General features: G+C 43.1%; 1 protein-coding gene across 2 annotated transcripts in view; it reads right to left on the reverse strand.

Moving 5' to 3' along the window:
* Positions 1-118: 118 nt before the first annotated feature.
* Positions 119-25,372, reverse strand: part of Dtnbp1 (dystrobrevin binding protein 1) — a 107,482-nt gene continuing 82,228 nt past the window's right edge. For both annotated transcript variants that reach the window (XM_038335119.2, XM_038335120.2), the window contains exons 8-10: positions 9,617-9,772; positions 1,326-1,469; positions 119-495 (exon numbers count right to left, since the gene is read on the reverse strand). In XM_038335119.2, the coding sequence (XP_038191047.1) occupies positions 257-495; positions 1,326-1,469; positions 9,617-9,772 (539 nt within the window). In that variant the 3' untranslated portion in view covers positions 119-256. The remainder of the gene's footprint in view (positions 496-1,325; positions 1,470-9,616; positions 9,773-25,372) is intronic.

Here is a 25,372-nt window from a genome sequence, read left to right on the forward strand (position 1 = left end):
CCTCCTCAGTGGCCCTCCATACCTGAGTTCCTTTGGGATTGCTTGGTCCTATCAACTGTAAGCACCTGCCAAGGAAGAAGCCTTTCATACTCTCCACGTGCTCACCCACAGCTTACTGTTCAGTCCACAGCTTTATTGTGAGCTCTTCTCCAATGACTTTCACATACCATTAGCAATTGTGTAAAAAAAAGAAAATTCAAAAACCTCTACAGACCCTGGCTTTGCTGGAGGACTCTGCACACAGCTGGCAAGTCATCTAAATGTCCCGAGTTGAGTCACTGTCATCACTGACACCTGGGCTGGAGTGTCTGTCACTGTGTAATGTGACCAAGGCCGTGTCCACCTGTATCTCCTCCTCGTCAGGCTGGATGAGTGGGGCCTCAACGGTGTCCAGTTCAGCACAGGCAGAGGGTGAGGCAGGTGGCTGGATAGCCAGTTCTGAGGGATTTGGAATCTGAAGAGTCATCTCATTCTCAGAGGGGTTGGTTTCATGTTCTGTTGAAGAAAGTAGAAAAGGCCTCTGAGGTATTGCAGTTGGGAACTGCTATTGAGGACAGCTGTCTGAGACTATACCACAGGGATGCCTTCCTTGATGCCTATAGCTTAGTTGTTCTCCCTGTAGGAGCCACAGGTGAACAAGCCGGCTAACCATCTGTTCTGTGCTTAGATGAGCACCTGTGACATTGGAAAAGACCAAAAACTCTTTAAAGCCCATAAGGCTCTGTTTCAGCATTGTGCTTAAAGGGTAAGGGCATATGCTAAAAGCCATAAGCCATGCACAACACAGATAATCCTATAGCTTCTTCAATCCCTGTATATTGGTGCTAAGATGAACTGAGCCTTAAGCAATTTTCCAATTTTACAAGGACTTAACAAGGAATAAAAATTTTACATATAAGTGGTCACTGTGAGTAAATGATTCCTATCTCTATAGAGGGCTGAGAGGAAGGTGAAGTCAGAGGAAGTCCCATTGTACTGTGGACCCATACCTGAGGCCTGAGGGTTGCCCTTCTGTCTTGTACATGAAGAAAACACTGGCTACTCAGAAGAGCTGCTCAGGTTTAAGGGTGCAAGCCCCACAATCCTGGAAGACCTTGGTGAGCAATTGCTGAATGAACATGAAATCAGAGTGTCTTAACTAGAACTCCACATACTATTGCTGTATGAAGGGCAGAATCATAGTAACTGTGACTGGAGGCTGTAAAACTGGACACTTCAGCACAGTGAACAGTCTGCATTTCATATGCCTTACCTACCTGTGGGAAAATGGGTTCATGAAAGATGTTAAGTTTAAGCGATTTGATACTGGTCTAGTTGTGACTTACCCAAACCAGGGGACAGTACGATGCTGTCTTCTCCGCTGGAGTTCAAGAAGACATCTAAAGCCTCCTGGTCAGAGATGTCCATCAGGTCCATCTGCTCCAGCATGTCCACGTTGACCTCCATGGATGACATGCTGCCCATGGGCTCTAAGGATAAAAAAAATTGACACTTTTTTTTTCATGGTACATGTGAGTTTCATCATTATTAGGCTAATTACACTATTCCCTCCCAGCTCCTGCAATCAAATGACTAACTCATCTTCCATTACCTTTGATCCCAGCCCCTTGTTTGGAGGTGGTATTTGGATCAGGGTGCTCCTGCAGCATGCAGGGGTATGTAGGAACTGTTTCAATGGGCCAGTAATAGGAAGTCAAGAAATTCCCTTGTAGACCAGCACACCAAAATTTGGATTGGCATTTTCACAGTGGTAGAAAGAGAACAGCAGCTCACCAGCAATCTGCCACAGGGCCACTGACCTGAGTGCTCAGAGCAGGGTGCCTCTCAGGATTGGTACTAAGCCACCTCCCACCAATAGCCAAGAAAGAAATTTTAGGAGTGAGGTAGCCTGGGATAGATGTATTATGAACCTGTACCTTGGGCTTAACACACAAGGAGACTCCTACAAAGTAAGGGGCAGCACCAACAAAAACATAATGGGGGCTGACAGTAAACCAGTGCCAGAGAGGACGAGATAAAGTTCATGAATGAAAATTAAACTTTTGCACAGTTGAGGATGAGAGCCAGGTAAGCAGAAAATATCCACAAATGAGGCTAGAGAAGTCCTTCAGTTCCAGACAGAAGTAAATGTTCTGAGAAGATAGGAGTTAGATTAGCTTTACATGCATAAGCTTCCGAGTTCACTGGAGTATATAATTTTTTTCTAGCGCTAAAGTGGACAATCCTGACAATGTCATCCTGAACCAGTCAAGATGTCACCACTGTTTCACAGCTTCGTGGTGTGACACCCATGGGGACAACAATCAATGCACTAATTTCACAGCTACTGGAGTAGAAAGTGGCACTCCCCTGTAGGTGCTAGTGCCCCAATGGGACTCCTGAGGGGGTCAGTGGGTGCTGTGCTTCTAGCCAGGGCTGTGACTTAAGCTTGGAAAGAGTGTGTTGGACTTGAAGGATAGCCCAAGGCCACTGGTAATCACTAGAGGGATAAACCTGACTGCTGGCTCACACCTTCAATCCCAGCACAAGGAGGGAGCTGAGAAAGCGTGAGTGCCAGTGCCAGCAAGGGCTATATATCAAGAACCCACTTAAAATAACCTCTCCCCAAGTATGTGATTCTCCTGCCTCAGCCTCCCAAATACTGGAGTTGTGTGTGTTCAGAAATTATCATAGCTATATTATTCACTATATTTTAAAAAGTAAACATTGGCAGAACAATAAAATATCACAGCCATCCTCTTGGGGGATGTTATTTCACCCATCTTTGACGACTGACATAACCTGTCCTAACTGAAGTAGAAACTGTCAAAGGATAAGTGGAAAAACTTATAACTTAATTTATGTTAAATAAGTATTAACGACAAAAAATGTTTACAGGGGTAAATATCAAAAGTCAAATTCAGCTAAAATGGCATCCCAACAGAAAATTCTTTGGATGGATGAGTTACTTCAGAATGAAGAAAATAAGTCTTTATCTCAGAAAAAAGATGCCCTTGGTGCCTTTAATTCTAGCACTAAGAAACAGGCAGATCACTTAGTTGGAGGTCAGCCTGGTTCCAAGGAGTTCCAGGCTACCCAGGGCTACATAGTGAGGTCTTGTCTCAGAAGAAAAGATGCATGAAGAAAGTCCAATTCTCCCGCAGACTCCTGAATGCTGGAAGGACAGGCATGTACCACCATGCTTGGCTACAAACGCGCGACCTATGCAAAAGCAAAGACTATGAGCGGTGTGGCATGCTAATGTGTTTGAAAACTAAAGATTTTTTGGCACCACTTGTGTTTATGGAGACTCGACCAGAGTAGCCAATGGTCTCACACAGTGTTTAGGGTATGCTCATCCACTCAGGCTAAACAAGGAGAGTAATATGCTCCAGCACTAAATTCCAGAAAGTGGTCAGTTGTGAGTCTTAGAAACAGACTGTAATTCCAGTCAAACTTCAGACTGAGTTTATTGAAGAACTTCTGAAGCAAGAACAAACATGCTAATGAGAGTGAAGTGAGGTCTAGCTCACACCAGGGTGGTTTTGCCTCTGTTGACACTAGACTGGAAAGCTGATGCTCTCCTGTGTGAGGTAGGAGTTAACAGTGCCCTCAGCCACTGTCTGTGAGATCCTGTAGAACACCTTTAGCCACATTAAAGCAAACAACAATCTGCACCCAGGCACTGCCAAATGTCCCCTGTAGTGAAACTATACTTAATGAAATGTAACCCCTACAAAATCACAGTGAATGTCCTAATCGGTTTAAGCATACACAAATGGGAAGTTGCTGAAGCCGGTCACCTGGAGAAATACTGTGTATCAGAACTATGAAGTCAACATCCAGGTTCAATGAAAGGAAGACAAGGTAAGAGTGAAATAAACAACTTACAGCAAGGGCTAATGGCTACCTTCCGCTTGTTGAAGGTGGTGTGTCACTGGGGATGGACACTGAGGTTTCAGAATCTCACATTTTCCTGTGTGTGCACATACAGTTCTTGTTTTGGAATTTTTTTGTCTTAATGGTTTTGTGTGACTTTTTTTTTTTTAATCCGAGGGTGGAGGAAATGTGGGGAGAAAAACATGAAGTTGGGTGGTAGTATGGTTTGAATAAGGTCAGACCCCATAGGCTCATATATTTGCATGCTCAGCCCTGAGCTGGTGAGCTTCGTGGAAGGATCAGGAAGTGTGGCACTAAGGTTTTAAGTCTAGCCTTTGTCTCTGTACCTATGGATCAGGATGTGGTTCTCAGCTACTGCTTCAGTGCCTGCTGTGTGCAGCCATGCTTCCCACCATGATGACAGTGGAATAACCCTCTGGAACTCAAGCCAGCCCAATGCTTTCCTTTACAAGAGTTGCCATTGTTATGGTGTCTTTTCATAAGAACAGAATAGGGACTAAGAAGTTGCTACCAGGTAGTATATTGCTGTGACAGGTCTGACCATGCTCCCTGTTAGTGAAATGTGGCCTTTTGATTAGGAAAACAGATGAACAATGAACAAGAGCAAAAGGCAAAGAGAAATACAAACTGCCCAATTTGAAGAGAAAAGCAGCACCAGGAATATAATGTTGGAGTGAAGTCCAGTGCTCAAAGAGATAAAAAGTAAAAGAAAAGCCAGATGCTAACTGGAGTAAAGAGAGTGGACCTCAAGGCAAGACTCCACCACGCTAAGCTTCCAGTCTGTGAAAAGGAATGTAAGGGAATGTTTAAGCTGCACAGGAAACCATCAATAACTAAAAACTTATGCAAGTCAAGGAGGGGCCCAGGTTCCAGCCTTAGCAAATCAAAATGAACTTGGCAGCTTCAGCTATGTAGTTCTGGCTTTAGAATCAGTAAGGATAAAGGAAGGGGCTGTGGGATCTTCCTCCAATGGTAAAGAAAAGTCACTGAGGCCAGGCTTATGTCAGAGCAATCCCTGAATGAAAGCCCAGTGAGGTCACACTGTAATGAAGCCGTCACAGTGAAGCCTGGCTTGCCTTGGAGACCACAAATGTTGGAACTAGCAGGCATGGAATACCAAGCACAGCTGCTAACAGTGTAGTGACCAGCCCAAGAGAAAGAAGTGATTTCCAGTCAACAAAGCTAGAAGGGGAATTCTGAAGAGCACTTTGACATCAGACATAGGGATACAGAATTTGGATTTGCCCTGCTGATTTTGTCTTGTTTATCCTGATTGTGCTCCCTTTTGGAATGGTAATGTATATTCTGTGTCACTGTATGCTGAAGCATGCAATCTATATTTTGATTTTATAGGGGTTATAGTTTTCAGATTGCTGTGGCTCTAAGAAGAGACTTTGGACTTGTAAACAGCACTGAGACAGAGACAGAGACTGAAAGCCTAAGGGGCCTTTTAAGTTGGAATGAATGAGTTTGCATTATAGTACAATGACATGCCTATGTGACCAGGGAATGAAGTGTGGTAGGACAGAAGTGGATGGACCTGGGGGGGGAAAAAGAGTATGCTCAAAATATACTGTAATAAAAAACTTTAATGAATAAATGAGCAACTTAAGAAAGTAAAAACCCAAATATGTCACTTCATATTGATTAAGGATGAAGGGGAACACACAGGTTGGGGAGCTCATCAGCTGGAATAACTATGCCGACCACTCTAGTGACCTGAAGGAAGCGCCACGTGAAGAGAAGCGATTTTCAAAGCGAGTCCTTCAACTGCGACCTTGAGCTACAGTGTCCACGGGAATTTGTTTATAATGCAGCCCTGTCAGAAACCCAGGACCTAGCTCTTTACTCTTAAAAATGTGCACAGAGACATGAGGATGTCTGTGAAGGTTAATCTTAATGGTCAGTTAGACTGGTGTTTCCAGAGAAGTTAGTTAAACTTTCAGTTACAGTTCTATTGCTGTGAAAAAGACACCATGACTCTAATAAAGGAAAACATTTAATTGGGGCTGGCTTATAGTTCAGAGGCTTAGTCGATTATTGTCATAGGGAGTGACACTATTAGGAGGTGTGGCCTTGTTGAAGTGGGTGTGATCGTGTTGCAGGATGTGTGTCACTGTGGGTGTAGGCTCTAAAGTCTCAAATGCTGAAGATATGCCCAGTGTGCACACAACCTCCTGCTGCTGCCTGCAGATCCATACATAGAACCCTCATCTCCTTCTCCAGTACTATGTCTGTCACCATGGTTCCTGCCATGAAGATAATCGACTGAACCTCTGAAACTATAAGCCAGCCCCAATTAAATGTTTTCCTTTATAAGAATTACTGCAGTCATGGTGTTATGCAGAATGCCCTGACTCTTCTGTATGCTGTGACTATGTCTTATTACCATATAATAAAGAAGCTGATTTGGCCAATAGCCAGGCTGAATAGGGCCAGGTGGGAAATCCAAACAGAAATACAGGGAGAAAAAGGGTGCAGTCAGGGAGAAAAAGGGTGGAGTCAGGGAGATGCCAGCAGCCACCAGAGAAGCAAGATGTGAGATAACAAGCCATAAGCCTCGTGGTAAAATATAAACTAATAAAAAAGCCAAATAAAAATGGAAAATTCACAAAGAGTCTGCATTATGTATATTGTTATCTTTAAATTTTTTGACTGTGAATGAGCTAAGTACAGAAAGATATTTAATTGTATGGGCTGCTAAGCTAAACCAGCATGTATATTATAAAGGTATCATGACTTCCAAATTTGGATCTAAGGATATGTTGCTTTGGAAAAGAAGTTCGTCTCTTGTTTCCACAGAGGATGAGAACCTATGGATTGCTTCCAGACTGGTGTAGTTTGATGGAACAAGACACTCTGAAAGGTTGCCTTGAACATCACTCAAAAAAATTACTTCACCCAATTGCTGACTGTGATGAACCTAGCACACAGGATACACCATGAAAGACCTGATTAATAGTGCCAACAAACAGCAGGAAGCAGTTTAGAGAGAAATAACTATGCCCATATTCCCAAATACTGTCTATAAATGTTTGTTTACATTTAAAGGGGGATATGTTATAGAGATGAATAATTTGCTTTGGTACAGATCTTGGTTTACTGGTACAAATTTTTTTTTTTTTTTTGGTTTTGTTGTAATATATATATTGCCCTTGATTAAGGTATTGTGTTTGTGTTGTTCACTTAAAAACATAACATATAATTAAGAAATAAATTATTTAATAAATAAATAAGTTAATCTATAATACTCAAGATTATAGTCATGTTAGTTAGATTTTCTAGATGTACAGAGATATATTTCAGTTAGATAGGTATTTTTCAAGTCTTTCAGAGACCTTCAGAATATGGCATTTAAACTGTTTTAATAACTTAGGACTTTTCATGACAATGAGACATGTCTGCTTCTGGCAGTATCAAGCTACTTCCTGAGGAAGATGGGCATCGAAGAGGCTCCTTAGCCATTTGGGCAAGAAAGTGTTCTTACTTGGACTACTTGACTGGATATGCAGGAACCACAGAGAAATGACTGCTAAACTTGCCTAAAGGTGAGATGGTCCTTCAGGGTTCTTGCTTCATGAAAGAGTCTGCTAGACATTCTGCAGGACACAGAAGAAAATGACTGACAAACTGCCAATATAGGGAAAACTGTCTTTAAAATTTCCTGTTTTGTGGAAAAGTCTGTTGGATACTATGTCCTGTAGGCTGAAGATGGATGCCCCAATGGCAAAGAAGAATTTTGGGTGACTGTCCAGGCAGCAAGATGTCTCTGTCAATTCTAGAGTTTTGGAAGCTGCTGATAATGCATTTTCTGTTTACTTAAGTAATATTACACCCTTCTGGAATCTTTGATGGAGTTGAAGAATTAATAGTTATAGTTTTCCTTAGTTATGATAAAAGATAAAGTATATATAAATATTGTAACTGTAATTCTTGCTTAATATCTGTTATATGTAATTTTACTATGTTAAAGTTAAAACCTTCCTATTTAAACAGAAAAGGGGAGGTGATGTGGGAGTCCCCTCTGTGTGCTGTGATTGCTATTAATGAATAAAGAAACTGCTTTGGACCTATAGTAAGGCAGAACTTAGGTAGGCAGGGAAAGCTAGGCTGAACGCTGGGAGGAAGAAGGGTGGAGTCAGAGAGATGCCATGGATCAGCGGCCCGAGGTAGATGTGCTGAAACTGCTGGTAGACCTTGTGGTGATGCATAGATTAATAGAAATAGTTTAAATTAAGATGTAGGAGTTAGCCAAGAAGAAGCTAGAGCAAATGAATCAAGCACAAAGCTTCCACTTCTGTCCCACAGCTGCCACAGTGGCCACTATACAGACAGCCCCAGCACTGGGTTTGCACACAGCGTTCTGAGGAAAAAGTCCTTGCCTTCCAGATCAGTGTGTTAAATGGGCAGGAAACAGGCTCTGGAGAAAAAGGTACATCTCAATCCCATGCTGTCTACCAGGAGTGTAGAAAGCTATCTTGGTGATCCTTTCTCACCCTGTGGCAGCAGTTTCTCTGCATCACTGCCCTGAATCTCTGAGAGCCTCTCTGGATGTGGATACCCAATGGGATGGGAAGGAACAAAGAAGCTGTGACAGGTAAGTGAGGACGAGCAGGACTGGGAAAGCGAGAAAAGCAGGAAAGGAGAGCGCAGAGATGAAGGAGGGGAGGGTTACAGGAGGGGACGGCACACCCAGGACAGCAAAGCCCCAACTTGCCTATCTGTTGCTGGGCGGACTGCACAGCACCTCCAGAGGAAAACAAGAGCTGCCCTGTCCAGCCCAGCTGCGCCTCCACAGGGAGGCAGTTCCTCAAGAGAGACAAGAAGCCCATCTGGTGTCGTCACTTCACCTAAGGTGTTAACTTATGAATCTGGATGCGATCCCTCAGCACGACTCCACTAGGGAAGTTACTAGCGTGCAGATGGCCTCCATCTCCAAGCACTCTACAGCTGCGGGCGGAGAAGGAAGTCAGGCCTGTGACAGCTGTGTCCTCTAAACAGTACAGGACAACTATGAATACGGCACTTACACTGGAGACAATCTAAGTAACATGAGGATGCTTTCTAGTGCTTAGGGACTCCACAGGTTACATGCAGTGTGCCATTTTATATAAGGGATCTGTGCATCTAGGGATTTTGGTCTCCACAGAGGGGTCCTGGAACCAAATCCTGAAGAATGACCCTGTACTGGTATGTTCTAACAGCATCCATCTCTAAAATACCTCATCTACTTTTTCAACCTGAGGAGTCTCAGGCATGTGAAGCACTCACTCTACCACCGACTCCATCTTCAGCCCCTCAAAGAGTTCCTAACACTGGGAGAAAGTCCTCTGCTGACACTTCAAAGTCAGATACAAAGATGTTGAGTCCAATACCAGGAACATAAATAATAGACTCAGTAGACTGGAAGGGGCCACACTATAATCATAGGTAATTTCTTTCTGTTTTGGGTTTTTTTTTTTTCCTGGCTTAGTCAGGCACTTGCCTAGCATGTATGAGCCCTGGGTAGACCCTGAACACCATAAAATTAAAGTATTTTTCAAAATTCTGTATGAGCCTAATTTTGTAATTGAAGTTATTTTTTAATTTTTCAACTAGAACCTAGAACTAAAGGAAGAGGCAAAATAATAACCCCTCAGGCATGTCCATGATGTTTACTTTGATTTGGGGGTTCTAACCACCAAAGACTATACCCCAGACCCCACCATGCAGGCAGCCTGGAACTGCCCCAGCTCACCTCGCCTGTCTGCGATCTGCAGGTAGCCTGTGGTCAAGTACTGTTCCATGTCCTGCTGGAAGGCTTCCTCAAAGAACTTCTGCCGCTCCTTCAGCTTCAGTTGCTGGGTGTGCTCCATCTCCAGGACCTTCTGCGTGTGCTCGGCATCTAGTTCAGCTGAGGAAGCAGAGTGGTGGGGTGAGATCTCCAGAAGGACTACAGGGGAGGCGGCAGACTCTGCCACAGAAGGAAGGCAGTACCACCGGCCCCGTCTGCTGTGCTGCTGCCCATTACTAGGCAATTGCTCCCGTGTGTCCTTTCTGCTGCAGGGTCTCCACGATACTGCCTGCTCTTCTAGAGCAGGGAGCTGCTGATCAGTCAGTACTAACTCCTCAGATGACTAACGTAATGAGAAGCCTGTGTTCCATCCTGAGATTTCTACTAAATCGTTTGCCTTTTCTTCCCTAATATTTATGTGTCTGTATGCAACCCTGGGAGTTAGATATATAGACAGTTTTAAGCCACCGGAGGTGTTAGGAACTGAAATCCCATTCTCTGCAGGAACAGCAAGTGCTCTTAAAACACAAGCCATCTCTCCAGCCTGTGCTTCATTTTTTTTCTTCACCAAGACAGGGTTTTTCTGTGTAGCTTTGGAGCCTGACCTAGAACTGGCTCTGTAGACCAGGCTGGCCTTGAACTCACAGAGATCCTCCTGCCTCCCGGGTGGGATTAAAGGCAGGTGCCACCACCTCCTGGCTGCCTGAGCTCAGTCTTTGGAGGCTGGTTTATAAATATGAAAACACAACTGTATCCATATTTCATTCTTTTTAATATCTTCTCAACCAGCTCAGTGCCTGAAACATAGGAAACCCTCAACAAATACAGTAAGAACACAAATAGTGAGTGTCCTTCAGCCTGAAAAGAAAAAAAGAGGAAAATTGGGCATGTGCTCGGGCATGATGGACCATCAGAACATTAAGTGAATAAGCAAGTCCCAGGAAGACAAATTACTGTGTGACAACACTAAAGTACCTGGAGCAGACCACGTTACGGACAGGCAGGATGAAGGCTGATGGGGAGGAATGTTTAAGGGCACAGCATTTCAAATTTTAAAACAATAAGGCTATGAAGGTAGGAGAGACAGCCCAGTGGGTAAAGGGCTTATGGAAGCATGAGGACCTGAGGCTGGATCCCCAACACCCACGTAACAAGCTGAGCAGTGGTGCATTCCTCTAACTCCAGTACTGCTAAGGGTGGAGAAGGGCAGGACCCGGGATGCAGTGACAGCCAGCCTAGCTTTGATTCTTTAAGTCAGACTTCAGGTTCAGTGAGACTGCCTCAGAAGAGGAAAAAAAGTTTTAGAAGTGGATCATAGTTGGTACAATTTTTTAATGTATTTTACACAGTAAGAGAATTGGGGGAAGAAACATGTAGCCAGACTTGAGAAATGGCTTAGCAGTTAAGAGAATATCCACCTCTTCCAAAGGACCAGAGTTTAATTCCCAGCACATCATAGCTTTCTGTAACTCTTGCTGCAGGATCTGGTACCTTTGGCCTCTGTGGGCACTGGAACTCAGATGCAAAGAGACAACAAATACATAATTACAATAATAAATATTCTTTAAGAAACATATAGGAGCTATACAAAGCATCTACTTTTGGCTTTGTGATTTATTAGTCATGTAACCTGGCTAGTAAGTTAGTATCCTATCTGAAAATGGATACAGAACTATTACCCCTACACTGACAAGTCTATGCAATAACATTAAACACTCTCAGTGCCCATGCAAGTAAGTGGTGTTATGTCTCACAGCAGACAAGCCATCTAAGGACCCCGGCTCCTGAACGAATCTGGCTGTCTGGGGAAGCTGGACACCACATCCTAATTTTTTTCCTAAAGACAGATGTTTGAGACCACTGGCTGTGTGACATTGCTTAGCTGAGTTAGAGGAAAATACTGTTGTGGGGTGACCCCTAACAAGTTCTTGTTCCTGTTGCGGGAGCTCCTTCCGCTCCTTCAGCCAATAGCCACTGAGATACCAGCCCATTGGTCTCTCTCTTTAAAAAAAAAAAAAAGTGGCCACTTCCCTCCACTCGCTCTCTGGCTTCTGGCTCAGTTTCCGGCGACTAGGCTCCCTTCCTGATTGCGCAGAGGGCTGTTTACTGGGACGGTGATCTGTAAGTTTTTCCCCTTCAAATAAATAACCATTCTATTAATCAATTACAAACTGGTGTGGGATTGTTTGTGACTTATGCCTTCATGTTCTATCTGGGACATTGTGATGTAATTAAATGATTTTAAACAGAACAAACAACATAGCACAATGGCTCTGAGGCCTGCCCTTGTCCCCAGTACTGCCCCAATTCCTGTCACCATAACTCCTCAGCAAAGCACCAGCCTCCAGAAATGATAGACCTTAAAACCTGTAATGGAGTTTATTTTTGATCTCACACAAAATATATAAAGTCTAGTACTTAGAATACTCTGGGCTTCCATGTACTCTAATCACACATGCCAAGAGTACAAATAAATGTTAGCTATGACAACAGAGACAGGAAAGTAACCTCCAGCTGCACACAGCTGGATGTTGCATGTGTCCTTGCACTCAGTACTACTTGTTCATGTGTTTTTTTCTATTTCCAGTCACCCTCCTGCCATGCCTGTGTTCACAGAAAAATGGGCTCATTACAGATGCAGGTGTTATCTCCCCAAGCTGGATTCTAGCCCATTAGCAAATACTGCTGGGTTTCTATCACACTCCTCTGGGTGACTCTGCTGTCACAGCAACTGTGCAGAGGGGTTTGTGCAATTCCGTTATCTGCCAACAGTCCATGCCTACATGCCTCTGTACCCTCTGTATCCTGGGCAAGCACAGCCCTGGAGGTCCTGCATGTGTGAGAAGCAGCAGTGGATGACAGGTGGAGAGACAATGTGTACACAGTAGGGACGCCCATCCTCTGGGTAGAACACTTCCAAGTCCTTACTACCCCTGCTGCCCTTCAGCATTGGCTTATCCACTGCCCTGCACACTCTCTGGCTTCCCTCCAGCCTTTCACCCCCTCTACTTGGGTGAAATCCTTTGGTTATCACAAAACTCCAGGTAGAAATCTAATGCGTTTAACCTCTCCAAGCTACCACTTTATCTTCTCCACAAGAGAGGTAAAAGCACCCATTTCTTAAGGTTTCTATTTGGGTTCAGGGGTGGCATATTAACCACCAACAATGCCGCACTGGTCAGTAACTGACAGTTAATATTCACAGGCACCATGATGTCAATAACAGACTCTCAGAAAGGGAGGGCAGTCAGGTATGGTGGAAGCATTTGGAAGGCGGAGGTAGATGGATAAGAATTCTCAGGCTACACGAGATATTCCTTTCTTCCCTCCTTCCCTCTCTTCTCCTGTCTCCCTACCCCAGACACAGACAGACAGATACTACCAAGAACCAAATCAAGCACAGCACTAAAATCACTTTCTCAGCCCTGCACAGACTTCAGAATTCATCACTTTTCAGTGCCCTCAATACATCTGCAAAGAGTTGTGTCCTCAGGAAAAGCCTACAGGAAGAGGACACCTATCTGTTTGCTTCAACAGTCAATGTAGCTGTTAAATGCCTGACAACCGCCAAGTGCAGTAGTGTAATTCAACCCTAAAACACATTAGCAAACTTCAGACACTTCAGAGTGCAGGTAAACTGGTTTAAAAGAAGGAATTCCAAAACAAGCCATTCAGAATCAAAGAGCAATTTAGAAACTATCAAAAGGGATTTAATTAAAAAATATCGCATTTCAGCCGACTCAAGACAGTCTGTGGAGGAGTGAAGGTGCCATTCTGATTACCGTGATGACCTAATGTGTCTCAATTACAGGCCTTATGGGGTCTCATCTTAATTCTTTACGTTGGGAGAATACCCAACCATGCCTCAACCCCTCCAGGGGTGGGGTGAGGAGAGTTTGTGATGGAGGAGGGTCATCTGTCTATGTGTCACTCTAATTGGTTAAGTAATAAAGAAAACTGCTTGGCCTGATAGGTCAGAACATAGGTGGAGTAGACAGAACGGAATGCTGGGAAGAAGGGAAGTGAGTCAGTCGCTATGCTTCTCTGACCCGAGACGGATGTAGGCTAGAATCCCGGTAAGCCACCACCTTGTGGAGCTACATAGATTATTAGAAATGGGTTAATCAAGATGTGAAAGTTAGCCAGTAAAAGGCTAGAGATAATTGGCCAAGCAGTGTTTAAATGAATACAATTTGTGTGTTGTTATTTCGGGGCATAAGCTAACCAGGCGCCGGGATCAGGGCAGCAGGAACGCAGCCCACCGCTCCTTCTACAAGTTTGGGTTATGGAACTTAAAATGACTTTGAAAAGAAGAAATCACAATTGCTGAGCTGCCAGGGAGCACTATCAACTTGCCCTTGCCCTGTGTGGACCCTGACTTCCTCCACGGGGCTGTGTCAAGACGCAGCACAGAGTAGAGAAGTAAGACGACAGGGAACATAAAAGAAAAGCGAGTTAAAGAACATCTCGCTCAGACCGATACACAGGGCATAGTCCAGGTCACAGAACTTCTGGAGGAAAAGTGGCCCTGGCCCCTGTTTCAGTTCCCTGCTCTTCTGGGGAAGCAAAGTAAACACTAAGACTCTAACCTGCAACTACGTCCAATCTTCAGACACTGTGACACGATGCTGTCACCTATAAAACTCAATTCTGACAACCATGCAATCAGATTACTCCTCTCAAAAATACCGTCCCAAAGCTTACAGAGGTCTAATAAGTTGTGTGTTAGGCTGCACTCATAACTACCTGAGGCACATGTGGCCTACCCAAGTAGGCCACACCAAACTGGATTTCAAAAAATGGTCCCAAGATCAAAAAGAAAAACAGAAAAAAACCAAAAAACTCAAAAAAAAGACACAATAGTTTTCCCACCAGAAGTCTGAAGTGGTCCCCTAACTCTGCTACCCAGTCTTAGATTCAGACACTTTAGCATCATTATCCATTTCAAATTGACAGTTACTCAGAACACAAAAAGATCCCATCACCATTTCAGATGCCATAATTAATTCATACTTAGGGCACAGGAGGAACAGACGTAGGTGAAATTTACAAAACTTTACTAGGCCACCGTGCTCATCTCAGGAGCAGCCTCCTCCACTCTGCCATGCAGCACCTTTAACAACCTCTAGGACAAAGGAACGATGCACTAATAACAAACAACCCCAAAGCTGCTGCCAGGAGATGGGGACACCATAATCTAGACTGTAAAAAGAAAAGTAATAAACACTGAATTAAACATGAGTTGAAAAAGTTTTAGTAATTTTTCATTCAACATAATTAAGACTAAGAATTATGTTTTAAAAATCTGAAATTTACCTACAACTTAATGTCTTCATATTGTGTCAGGAAATACAAACTTCAGAAAGCTGTAATACATGTAACAGGATCATGGAAAAGCATGAAACCTGTGATGTTTTTATACACAAATCCTTCCAAAACTGTCTTTTGGATTAAAAAACTCAACAAACAAATAGCTGTCGGATTACAGGATCATTAAAGGCAAGAGCTGCTAATGTTTTCACGCTCTGTACTTACTTAATAGTTCCAAAATGAAGAGAGTATTTTATATAGTGGACAATGTCTGGACAACAAAAAACACAAATAGGAAGAGAAGCCCAAGGCACAGGGCCAAGCCTCCTAGACTGCTTTAGATCTTTGGAATGTACCAACTTCTCCTCTTTCTATTCAGTTGACTGCATAAACCTGAAACATTCAGCTTTTAAAGCTTTTCATTCTGAAATAATTTCAGATTCATAGCATGTTGGCAAAAAATATATATCTTGAGTAATGTGGACTCTGGCAAAGTCAAGGCTGAACATTCTCACAGACTGGATTAAGTGTTTAATGCCATAGATAAAATATGTAGACCCTGGGCCTCTTTCCCAATGTCAGGTTTCACATAATTATGGTATGATATCAAAGCCAAGAACCTGACAGCACAACACAGCTTGTTCAGATATCCACTGTGCATGCATTTGGTGTGTGGGTGTGTGCACTGGCAGCTCTGAGCAGGTTTACCAGCTCACAGTCTGTGTGGCCTTGGTCCAGATACTCTATTGTACACCACAAGACTCCTTGTGCTGCTCTTCTATAATCTTCCCCAAGCACTGATCTATTTGCAAACCTATAATTCTACTGTTGCATAAATGCCACATCAACAGAATCCTATATTGCTTCTTTCACTCAGCCGGTTGTCTTGGGCTCATCTATCTTGCTGGATATTCTGAAAAACATGTTCCTTATATTTCTGGATGTCTCTTTGCACCACTACTGGGGCTTACTGGGGTTCGGGTACCCTCCTTCTCCTTTCCCACAACACTTCTGTCTATACCAACTTCCAGCTCCATCCTAAGTATCTCCAGTAGCTCTTGTTTCTGAAAGTACTTTATAAAGGTTCCTGGATGTAACGCTGTTTTAATTTACTTCTCATCTCATCTGGACTTACTAAACATATTTAACTGTGCTTGTACAACTTTGTTCAGAAACTGAAGACATTTTAGACAAGAAGACATACAAGTCTTTTATTCTAGTTTAAACAGTCTCTTCTGTGGTTTTATTATCTAACGATAGCTGCACTTCCTTCCTATGACAGCTTCCACAATAAGACGCTTCCTCACTCCCAAAGTCTCTCCTACTTCCCTGCCCCAACACAAGACAAGAATACAAATTACCCAATGAGAGACTTTTAAAAAGATGTTCCTGGAATTAGGATTACATTACATGCATTTTAAAAATATTAACTTCTTAACCCTGCATTTCAATACTGTTTAAAAGTTTTATATGGTAATCTGGAGAACCATCTAGAATGCTGAAGTTAATGATTTTATTTTATTCATTTATCTTTTATGATGATGAGAAGGATCTTGGGCACTAACTCGTGTCAGCCAAGAGCTGTCAGTAAGCTACATCCCCGCCCAAGTTAACATATTCTCAAACAAAAAGGAAATGACTTCTTACAAAACTTTTACCTACTTGGAAAGCACACATGGGTGGCAGGGGTTAGCTTGGTACACTCCTTCAGTACAAGCAGGTTCTTTGTCTAAGTGCACAGCTGTGAGAGGAAGACCCCTGCTCACCCATGGAGTAGTCAAGAACTACGCAAGTTCTAAAAGTTAAGAGTAAATAACGTTTCTAACACCACAAAGAATTCACAGCAGTTCCAGGGCTCACCAAAGGCAGCGATGTTTCTACACTCAGGCAAACACTATTTCTACACAGGAAATACTAGTTCAGTACCGGCACTTCCAGGGCACATCATCCAATTCTATACATTAATTACTCTGGAGGAAATGGCTATTATCTTGACTTTCACCAAAACACATTACCAAAGAAATACAATGTAAAGAAAAGCAAGCCCTGCTGGATGGTCAGAGACCCTCCTTCCCTGCTCCGCCCTCAGTGTGTGAGCACACGGGGAGAGGTACTCAAAGCGTGGCCCGGCTGCACTCAGCACAGCCCTGGATCTGCACATGGCGCTCACTCCTCAGATCCAGTCACTAAGAGGCACAGCTGAACGATCATCACATCCAGTTCTACCGTCTGTTTTTACTTACTTTTGATTGGGTAGAAAAAACTAATCCCACATTCTATGTGTTTTTTAGTAGAATTCTATAAATATTAGTTCAGCATGAAAAGATTTGGAATCTTTGAAATTAGAGAATGACATGTAAAGAAAATTAGACAGAAGGTGTTCTCACATTCATTTTTTCTAGCTATTTCAGCTTAAAGAACCAACAAGATAGCTCAGTGGTTCACCCCAGCTTTGTCCTACTGCCACGAGAAGATCCATTTCGAAGACACTTAGGACAGGTGAGAAGAGCATTCAGTCTGTGTGGAGGCTTCATGAATTATTAACCTGCTCAACATCCCACAAGGAGGAGGGTAAGAGGAGGGCTTGGTGGCTGCAATGAGGTCAGTACCACCGAGAAGCTGTACTTTCTGCAAAAGAACTGTAAACAACTGAACGAACAAGCTCAGTTTCTCAGTAAAAATGCTCTTCTGGCACAGCTGACAACAGAAAAAAACAGGCCCAAATGCTGCGGAAAGTATCAAGAGTGCACCATGCCATCCCGTGTTAAGGCTTGTTCTAATGAACACTCCCTATCCCCCTCTTCCCAGCAGCCACCCAGCTGTACCGCATCAGCAGACACTCCATGTTTCCAATCCCACCGGGTGCATCCGTCACTACACCATAAGTTGCTGGCACAAGCCCTCATGAGTAGAGCCATGTTTTTTATCTCCTGTTCCAGCCTAATAGATGTGAAGTGGGTTCTCATTTTCTCCATTCTCAGAAACAATGGAGACATTTTCAAACCATTTCCACTTAATTTCCTATGCCATAAAATTAGGACTAGGAGGCAAAACTGTAATGAACTGTTATCAAGAGAGAAAGAAGTAGACATACACACACCCACAGAGAGCTGGGAAAGGACGTGCCAACAGACGGCACACACATGTAAAGCGTGTCACTCCCACTGTGCGTTAACACAGCATGCAACACATTTATGATCAAGTACATCACAGAAATGAAGAAATTAACTGATCAGAGTACTGTAAACTGAAACTTCCCCACATTCTCCTGAAGCCATGTTTTCTCCCACATTGTGCTGGTTAGTTTTTTGTCAACTTGACACAAACTAGAGTCATTTGGGGAAAAGGGACTCTTAATTGTCTTAATTGAGAAGTTGATTCCATTAGAATGGCCGACAGGCAAGTCTGGGGGTCATTTTCTTGATGAATGAATGATGTGGGAGGGTCCTTACTGTGGGAGGTGCCACTTCTGGGCAAGCAAGCTGAGCAGCCATGAGAATAAGCCAGTCAGCAGCCAGTAAAGTCTCTGCTTCAGCTCCTGCCTCCAGGTTCCTGCCTTGAGTTCTTAGCCTGACTTGCCTATAAGATTAAATAAGTCCTTTCCTCTCCACATTGCTTTTGGTGGGACACACACACACACACACACACACACACACACACACACACACCCATTGTGGACTGTACCCTGTGTAAATATGAAGTAAAATAAACCTTTCTTCCAAAACTTGTTTAAGTATGTATTTTGGTTATAACAATGTTAGAGTAATAATATATGCCAATATTTCCTCCCATATAGTGACTTTCAGTTTTTCAATATATTCGGCAGTACAATTATCTTTGTTTTATTTTGAGTGTGATTTTTCTAAAATAGGGTCTCACCAGGCAGCCCTGTCTAGCCTGGATCCTGGTATGTGAATCATGTTGGCCTCAAACTTGTCACAGCTTCCTGAACCTCAGGTTACAGGGATGACCCACAAGGCTTAGCAACAATCTTTTTTTTCTCCTTCCTTTTTTGAGATAAAATTACTCTGTATAGCTTTGGAACCTGTCCTGGTACTGTAGACCAGACTGGCCTCGAACTTACAGAGATCTGACTGCCTCTGCCTCCCAAGTGCTGGGATTAAAGGTGTGTGCCACTACTGCCCAGCATCTTCAAATATTTTTATTTTCATTGATTTCTTTCATTATTTTTGAAAATAATTCTGGCACGACTTTCTGTAATGGTATTAAGTAGCTTTAAAACTAAAGATCCAAGCAAGCATAAAATTCTATGACTACATTAAGTATAACCTAATTCTAAGTAGCCACAGGAAATATATATCACCAAGTTAACTAACATTCCACTTGTGTGTGAGAGACAGATGAAGTTAGCTTTTAAGAATTTTCAATTCACTTATTTCTATACGACATAACTCAGAAACTTAGTTAACTCAGTATATTTAGAGAGCACATTTGTTACATCCTTTTTAACTTTGTTAACAATTTAAAATATCTTTGTTGCAATACTAAAAAATCTTAAGTCCTCTAGAAATTAGGTGAGATATTTCTTGCAATCAATGTTTTGGAGTTTCATCACTATGTCTAGATGATCACAATAATTAAGTATTGAAAGATTTTCAGAGCTTTCTGAAACATTCAAATTTTTATGGTACTTTCTACTATTTTGAGAATCACTGTCTTTAACAGACTGATGATAAATATCAATAGTAAAAAGATTTAATTAATCTAAAACTATTCCAACCTTGATAACTAGGTGTGTTTCTTACTTAGCTAAGCAATTTTTCCTATTTGAGGTGCATGGCATTCATGTTAACCTGTTTATGTATAAGACAGATCACACCTAGTGTTCAAGTTATTATATTCTGTTTATAAATTATGAATCTAAGTAATAATAATTTAAAAAGCCAGCCATATTGCCATATGCTTATTATAGTCACAAGCACTTGGAAGACAGAGGCAGAAAGGAGTACAAGGCCAGCCTCAGCTACACAGTGACCATGCGTTAGCCTGGACTGCTCGAGCTCCAATCTTTAAAAAACAAACAAGCTGCCAGCTGGTGGTGCACGCCTTTAATCCTAGCACTTGGGAGGCAGAGGCAGGCAGATCTCTGTGAGTTCAAGGCCAACCTGGGCTACAGAGTGAATACCAGGACAGCCAGGGCTACACAGAGAGGGCTACACAGAGAGACCCTGTTTCAAAAAACCAAAACAAAACAAAAAAACCAAAAAGAAACAAAGGACAGGGGAAAAGAAAGGAAAAAAGAAACTACTTCTTCCCATTTCTAACATCTGGGAGGAGGAAATGGCTTGTGCTAACATACAATTCTAGGGCATGGTGATGGTCACTCTTCATTGTCTACATGAAAGAATTTAGAGTCACCCAGGAGACACAGTGAGTCTGTGACTGAGAAGGAAAGACTGATGTGAGTTTGGGTGGTGCAGTCCCCTGAACTGGGGTCTGGAATGAATTAGAATACAGAGTACAAGGGAAAAGGAGCTGAGCCCCAGCAGCTCTCTCCACTGCCTGACCGCAGACGTGTGGACTGCTCCTGTGGCCACAGCTAGAGCCACTCTCCTCAGCATGCCTTGCCTGTCTTGTCAGCTACTTTGTCACAACAACAAAGTTAGCAGAAGTGTAGGCTTGTATCCAACTTCAGTGCCATACAGTACTGACAGCCCAGCTCACGTCCTTGGTGGTGCTTAGCTGGCTGCTGTTCTATAAAGGTGTCCTGGACTACCTGAAGCCTAAACTCAGACAAGTGTCAAGAAACTCAGCAATTAGGGCTGGAGAGATGGCTCAGAGGTTAAGAAGAGCATTGCCTGCTCTTCCAAAGGTCCTGAGTTCAATTCCCAGCAACCACATGGTGTCTCACAACCATCTGTAATGGGGTCTGGTGCCCTCTTCTGGCCTGCAGGCATACACACAGACAGAATATTGTATACATAATGAATGAATGAATGAATGAATGAATGAAACTCAGCAATAAGAATGTAATGCCAAAAGTGACCCTTTCCCCAGTTACATTTTAAACCCATTTCTGTACATATCTGCATTACACAACACTGATCACAATGGACACAAAGCTCAGCATGCTTCTTGTTTCAAAGGCTTCTCATTAAAATGCCCTCATGCCACCAGCTGAAGAGCTCCTGCCTCCAAACGATCATTGACAGTCAAAGAATAGTGCATCTAAAACCTCACTGTATTTGCTGGAGATCTCATTACTTCCACAAAATACCTTAAAACAAGCAATGTATCACTTTCAATTATATGCTATGAATGGTTTATAAGAGAGTGATAGGAATAATCTATATGCTATCAACGGCTGCCTGAGTCCCTTGCCCCTTTTCCAAACTATCAGCCCACACATGCGAATGAGAGGGAGCCTGTACTTCTTAGGCAGGCTGGTGTGGAGCCTGCAGGAGTGGCAGATGGCCCTTGAGTAGTCCTGGAGCTGCCTGTGGAACAGTGTGATTATCCCCATGCATGCCCTCAAGTTCCTCCTCTTCCTGGAGGTTTGTGTGTCCTAATGGATCTCAAGCAGAATGTCACATTTGGGAAAAATGAGAAATTTGTAACATGTGAACATGTGAATCAGTTTGCTATGCTTGCTTTCCACCCTTCTCTGGTGTTTCCTGCTGTGTAGATATGGGAGAAACCCTGGACGCGTTTGAAGAAAGGAGGACAACAGAGTAGCTATAGAGGGGACTTCAGCAGGAGCTTCTGGCTGACACGAGGCATCAGTGCCTAGGAGATAGAGGGACCACAGTGTGAACAAGATGAGTAAGGGATGTCAAATGTTAAATGCTGTTCTGAGACTATCTTGCCCTCTTTTTTTTCCCTCTTTTAACCGGCTCCTCCACTAGAGATGGAAAGTGAAGACTTTCATGAGAACAACATAGAAATGGGACTAAGTCAGGAAACACTGCCGAGAAAGTGCTTCCCCAGCTATGAATGCAAGGCACACTGCCAACAACCTGGGGCTCCTTAAGCAAGTGGCATCTCAGTGCTGTAACCACACTTACCACTCTGCTCAAGCGCCACAACAAGCTCACTACGGGCTCTACTCAACTAACTGATGCCTCTTCACTGCCACCACATGGTTGCCTTTCATTCATCACAAGCACCGGAAACTTCTTTCAGGGTAGATGCTCTTTTGGCCTCACCGATGCCCGTCAGAGTTGGTGCTCAGCAAACATCTAAGGTTTATGTTGGTGACAATCACAAAATGGGGGCTGCAAACTAACTGCCCAATGTCAGGAGCAGGGGAACACCAGTCACTCAGGTGAGTGGTTAGAGGGCCTTCAAGTAGTTAGCCTGACTGCAGATTTGCAGGAGGTAGTCACTGCAGGCCAGATGTTTGGGGGCACTGATGCAGAAGGTAAACAAGAAACAGCAGGACAGCTGGCAAGAAGCACCAGCATGCTATTACATGGGTTAGGAACAAAGAGCATAGTCATCAAGGCTAAAAGTAGGAACCAGAGTGTCTACTGGCTTTCTGGAATAAACAATGGACAATGGTATCACAAGAGGCCATATAATCAACAGTGTCACAGTGACCATTTTGTATGCAGAATCGGTGATGGACAGTGGTATCACAGGGATCTATATAAGTGGTACAGTATATATCTCAAACACTTGCCCATTCAATACCCAGGGCAATGGGAGCCAAGAAACCTGTACAACACAATATCAACACAAAAATATTGAGTCAAACAGAGCGTGATGGCTCATGTCTGTAATCCCAGCATCACTGAAGCTGAGTCATGACTGCCTTGAGTTTGAGGCTTTCTGGGGCCCTAGAGTGAGTGTCAACAGACCAGGCTAGCCTCAAACTGAGAGATCTGCCTACTTTGCCTCCAAGGCTGGGATTAAAGGCTTGTGCCACCACTTTTAATGATCTCTATTGTCAGCTATTCCTTAGAATGAGAAGTGTATGTTAAAGCCAGCACACAGGTTACTCTCCTGCATTAGGTCATGTTATTTTACTGTTCTAAGCATAAAGTAGAAAGTAAATTCTGGGGTAACTGGGAACCTACTTAATCAGTGACTAGGGTCAGGAGCCTCAGTGTTCAGGAGACAGACACCCATTTGAGAAAATGCTTAGTCTAGGTGCAAAGGGAAATAGTAAATCATTTACTGTTTTTGTACATGACTACAAGCAGGAGACAGGAACTCTAAAAACAATAAAAACCCCCTTGATAACTGATATAAAACAGTCTTCTTGTAAAACAAGTAACAGGGAAGGGCCTGGGACTGTAGTCACTTGAATCTCCCAGACCTGCTGGGAATGAAGCCAAGGAGATAAGTTACCCCCAGGCCTGGGGTTTACAAGCAGGGCTCTGACTTGCAGAGCATGGACCTGGACAACCAACAGCATGCCAATAGACATGGTACCACAACCTCTCCCCAGCCTCTGGGCACCACATATAAGATATGATAGGAGGAAACAGGCTGTGGAAGTGTGTGAGGGTCAAACACACACTGTCTATCTGTGTCTTTCCCCTCTCCCTCTCATTCTATCAAATTCTGTTCATATAGAGGCCTGGTTGTCCGGGATTGGGGGAATCTCAGAAAAAAAAAAAAAACTATACAGTCCATGGAAACCCTGTGCCAGGTTCTGGAGGTGGTATTCTGGTCCTAGGTAGCATAGAGCAGGAAGCAGAAAGTTTGGCTGAATGCTAGGATTCTGTCTGCTTTGATTTTCAAAAGAATCTGGATAGTTCCCCTGACATTTAGCAAACACTCAGTAAATACATAACTACTACAAGGGGGGGGGGGCTCCAGGAGGAGATACAGAAAAGGAAAGTGACATATCTACCTCTTCCCAAAGCTAAGACTGGTCCATCTTTAAAACACTGTACAGGTGCAGACATACACCATAACTAGTATGTGCTAAGCACATGCCCAATCACTGGGGTAGAGGAGTAGAACAAACTTCTGAGTCTATAGAATTTATGTAAATGTACAGTTGCTTCTAATATTGCCAGCACTGTTTTCATTCTGTTCCCAGTTACCTTCCCTGTCTGATGATAAGGATACATGATTTTAAATACTTTAAAACTTAAACTTCATAGTATGCATGTAGATGGAGTGGCGGGGCTGTGTCCCACCACCCGGCTAGCTTTACACCCAAAATAATCACACGGAAACTGTATTCATTTAAACATTGCCTGCCCCATTAGTTCTAACATCTTATTGACTAATTCTCACATCTTGCTTTAACCCATATTTAGTAATCTGTGTAGCACCACGAGGGGTGGCTTACCAGGAGAGATCTTAACCTGCGTCCATCACGGAGAGGAGAGGCATGGCGACTGCCTGAGCATCTGCCTTCTCTCTCCCAGAATTCTGTTCTGTCTATTCTGCCTACCTAATTTTCTGTCCTATTAAGGGCCAAGGCAGTTTCTTTATTAACCAATGAAAGTAACACAGACAGATGACTCTCCTCCATCATATGCAAGCTTTCAGTACATAAGATATATATCGTAGGTTGTGTTTGTTTATTTTTTAGTTAGTTTGTTTTCTTTTTTTGAGACAGGGTTTCTCTGTGTAACAGCCCTAGCTGTCCTGAAACTTGTTTTGTAGACCAGGCTGGTTTCAAATTCAAAGAGATCCATTTGCCTCTACCTCCCAAGTGTTGCACTTAAAGGCATGCACCACCACTGCCTGGCCTCATATCGTGTTTTAAATTCAGACATGAAATGGGCTGTCAAGAAGGCTCCATGGGTAACAGCACTTGCTGATCTTGTAGAAGACTGGAGTTCATTTCCCAGTACCTTCACTGAAAGGCTTACAACTGCAGCTCTAGCTCCAGGGGACCCAAAAGCATCTTCTGGCCTCTGCGGGCACCAGTACTCACGCAGGCACTCAGGCATGCATGCACGATGAAATAAATAATGCTTTAAAAATCTTTAAACCCAGATAGACTAGAAACATTTGGATTTCTAAGCCTAATGCCTCTCTTTATGATCATGGACAATAAAGTTCAAGGTATACCATACCCAAACACAGTGCCTTGGCATTTTAAATTGCAAGCTGAGAAAATCTGAAAACACCTCAGAAGCAAAGTCAGAAGACCCTTACGTTAGATGCACCCTCCCTATGAAGTCTCTCTCAAGACCCAGGGACACCTGTGTGAGTGTACAGGCCTGGCTAAATTCCCCCGCTTGTCACCATTAGGTCACAGCTTTGTCTGCCATCTTTCTCCATGATGGTGACCTAGCATGGAAATATGTGTAAGTTTCTAGTCTCCATTTCTGAAGGCTCAGGTGTCACATAAATTTGTGTGGTCAAGGTTTTCTTGCTAACATCACACAAGAATTATTTTCTAATTTATTAGAGTTACTTAATTTTTATGATTAAAAAGGTCCTACATTTATCATTTAAAACAAGAATCTGAAGGGACTC

The sequence above is a fragment of the Arvicola amphibius genome, chromosome 6 (genome assembly GCF_903992535.2).
Source record: "Arvicola amphibius chromosome 6, mArvAmp1.2, whole genome shotgun sequence".
Classification (NCBI taxonomy): domain Eukaryota; kingdom Metazoa; phylum Chordata; class Mammalia; order Rodentia; family Cricetidae; genus Arvicola; species Arvicola amphibius.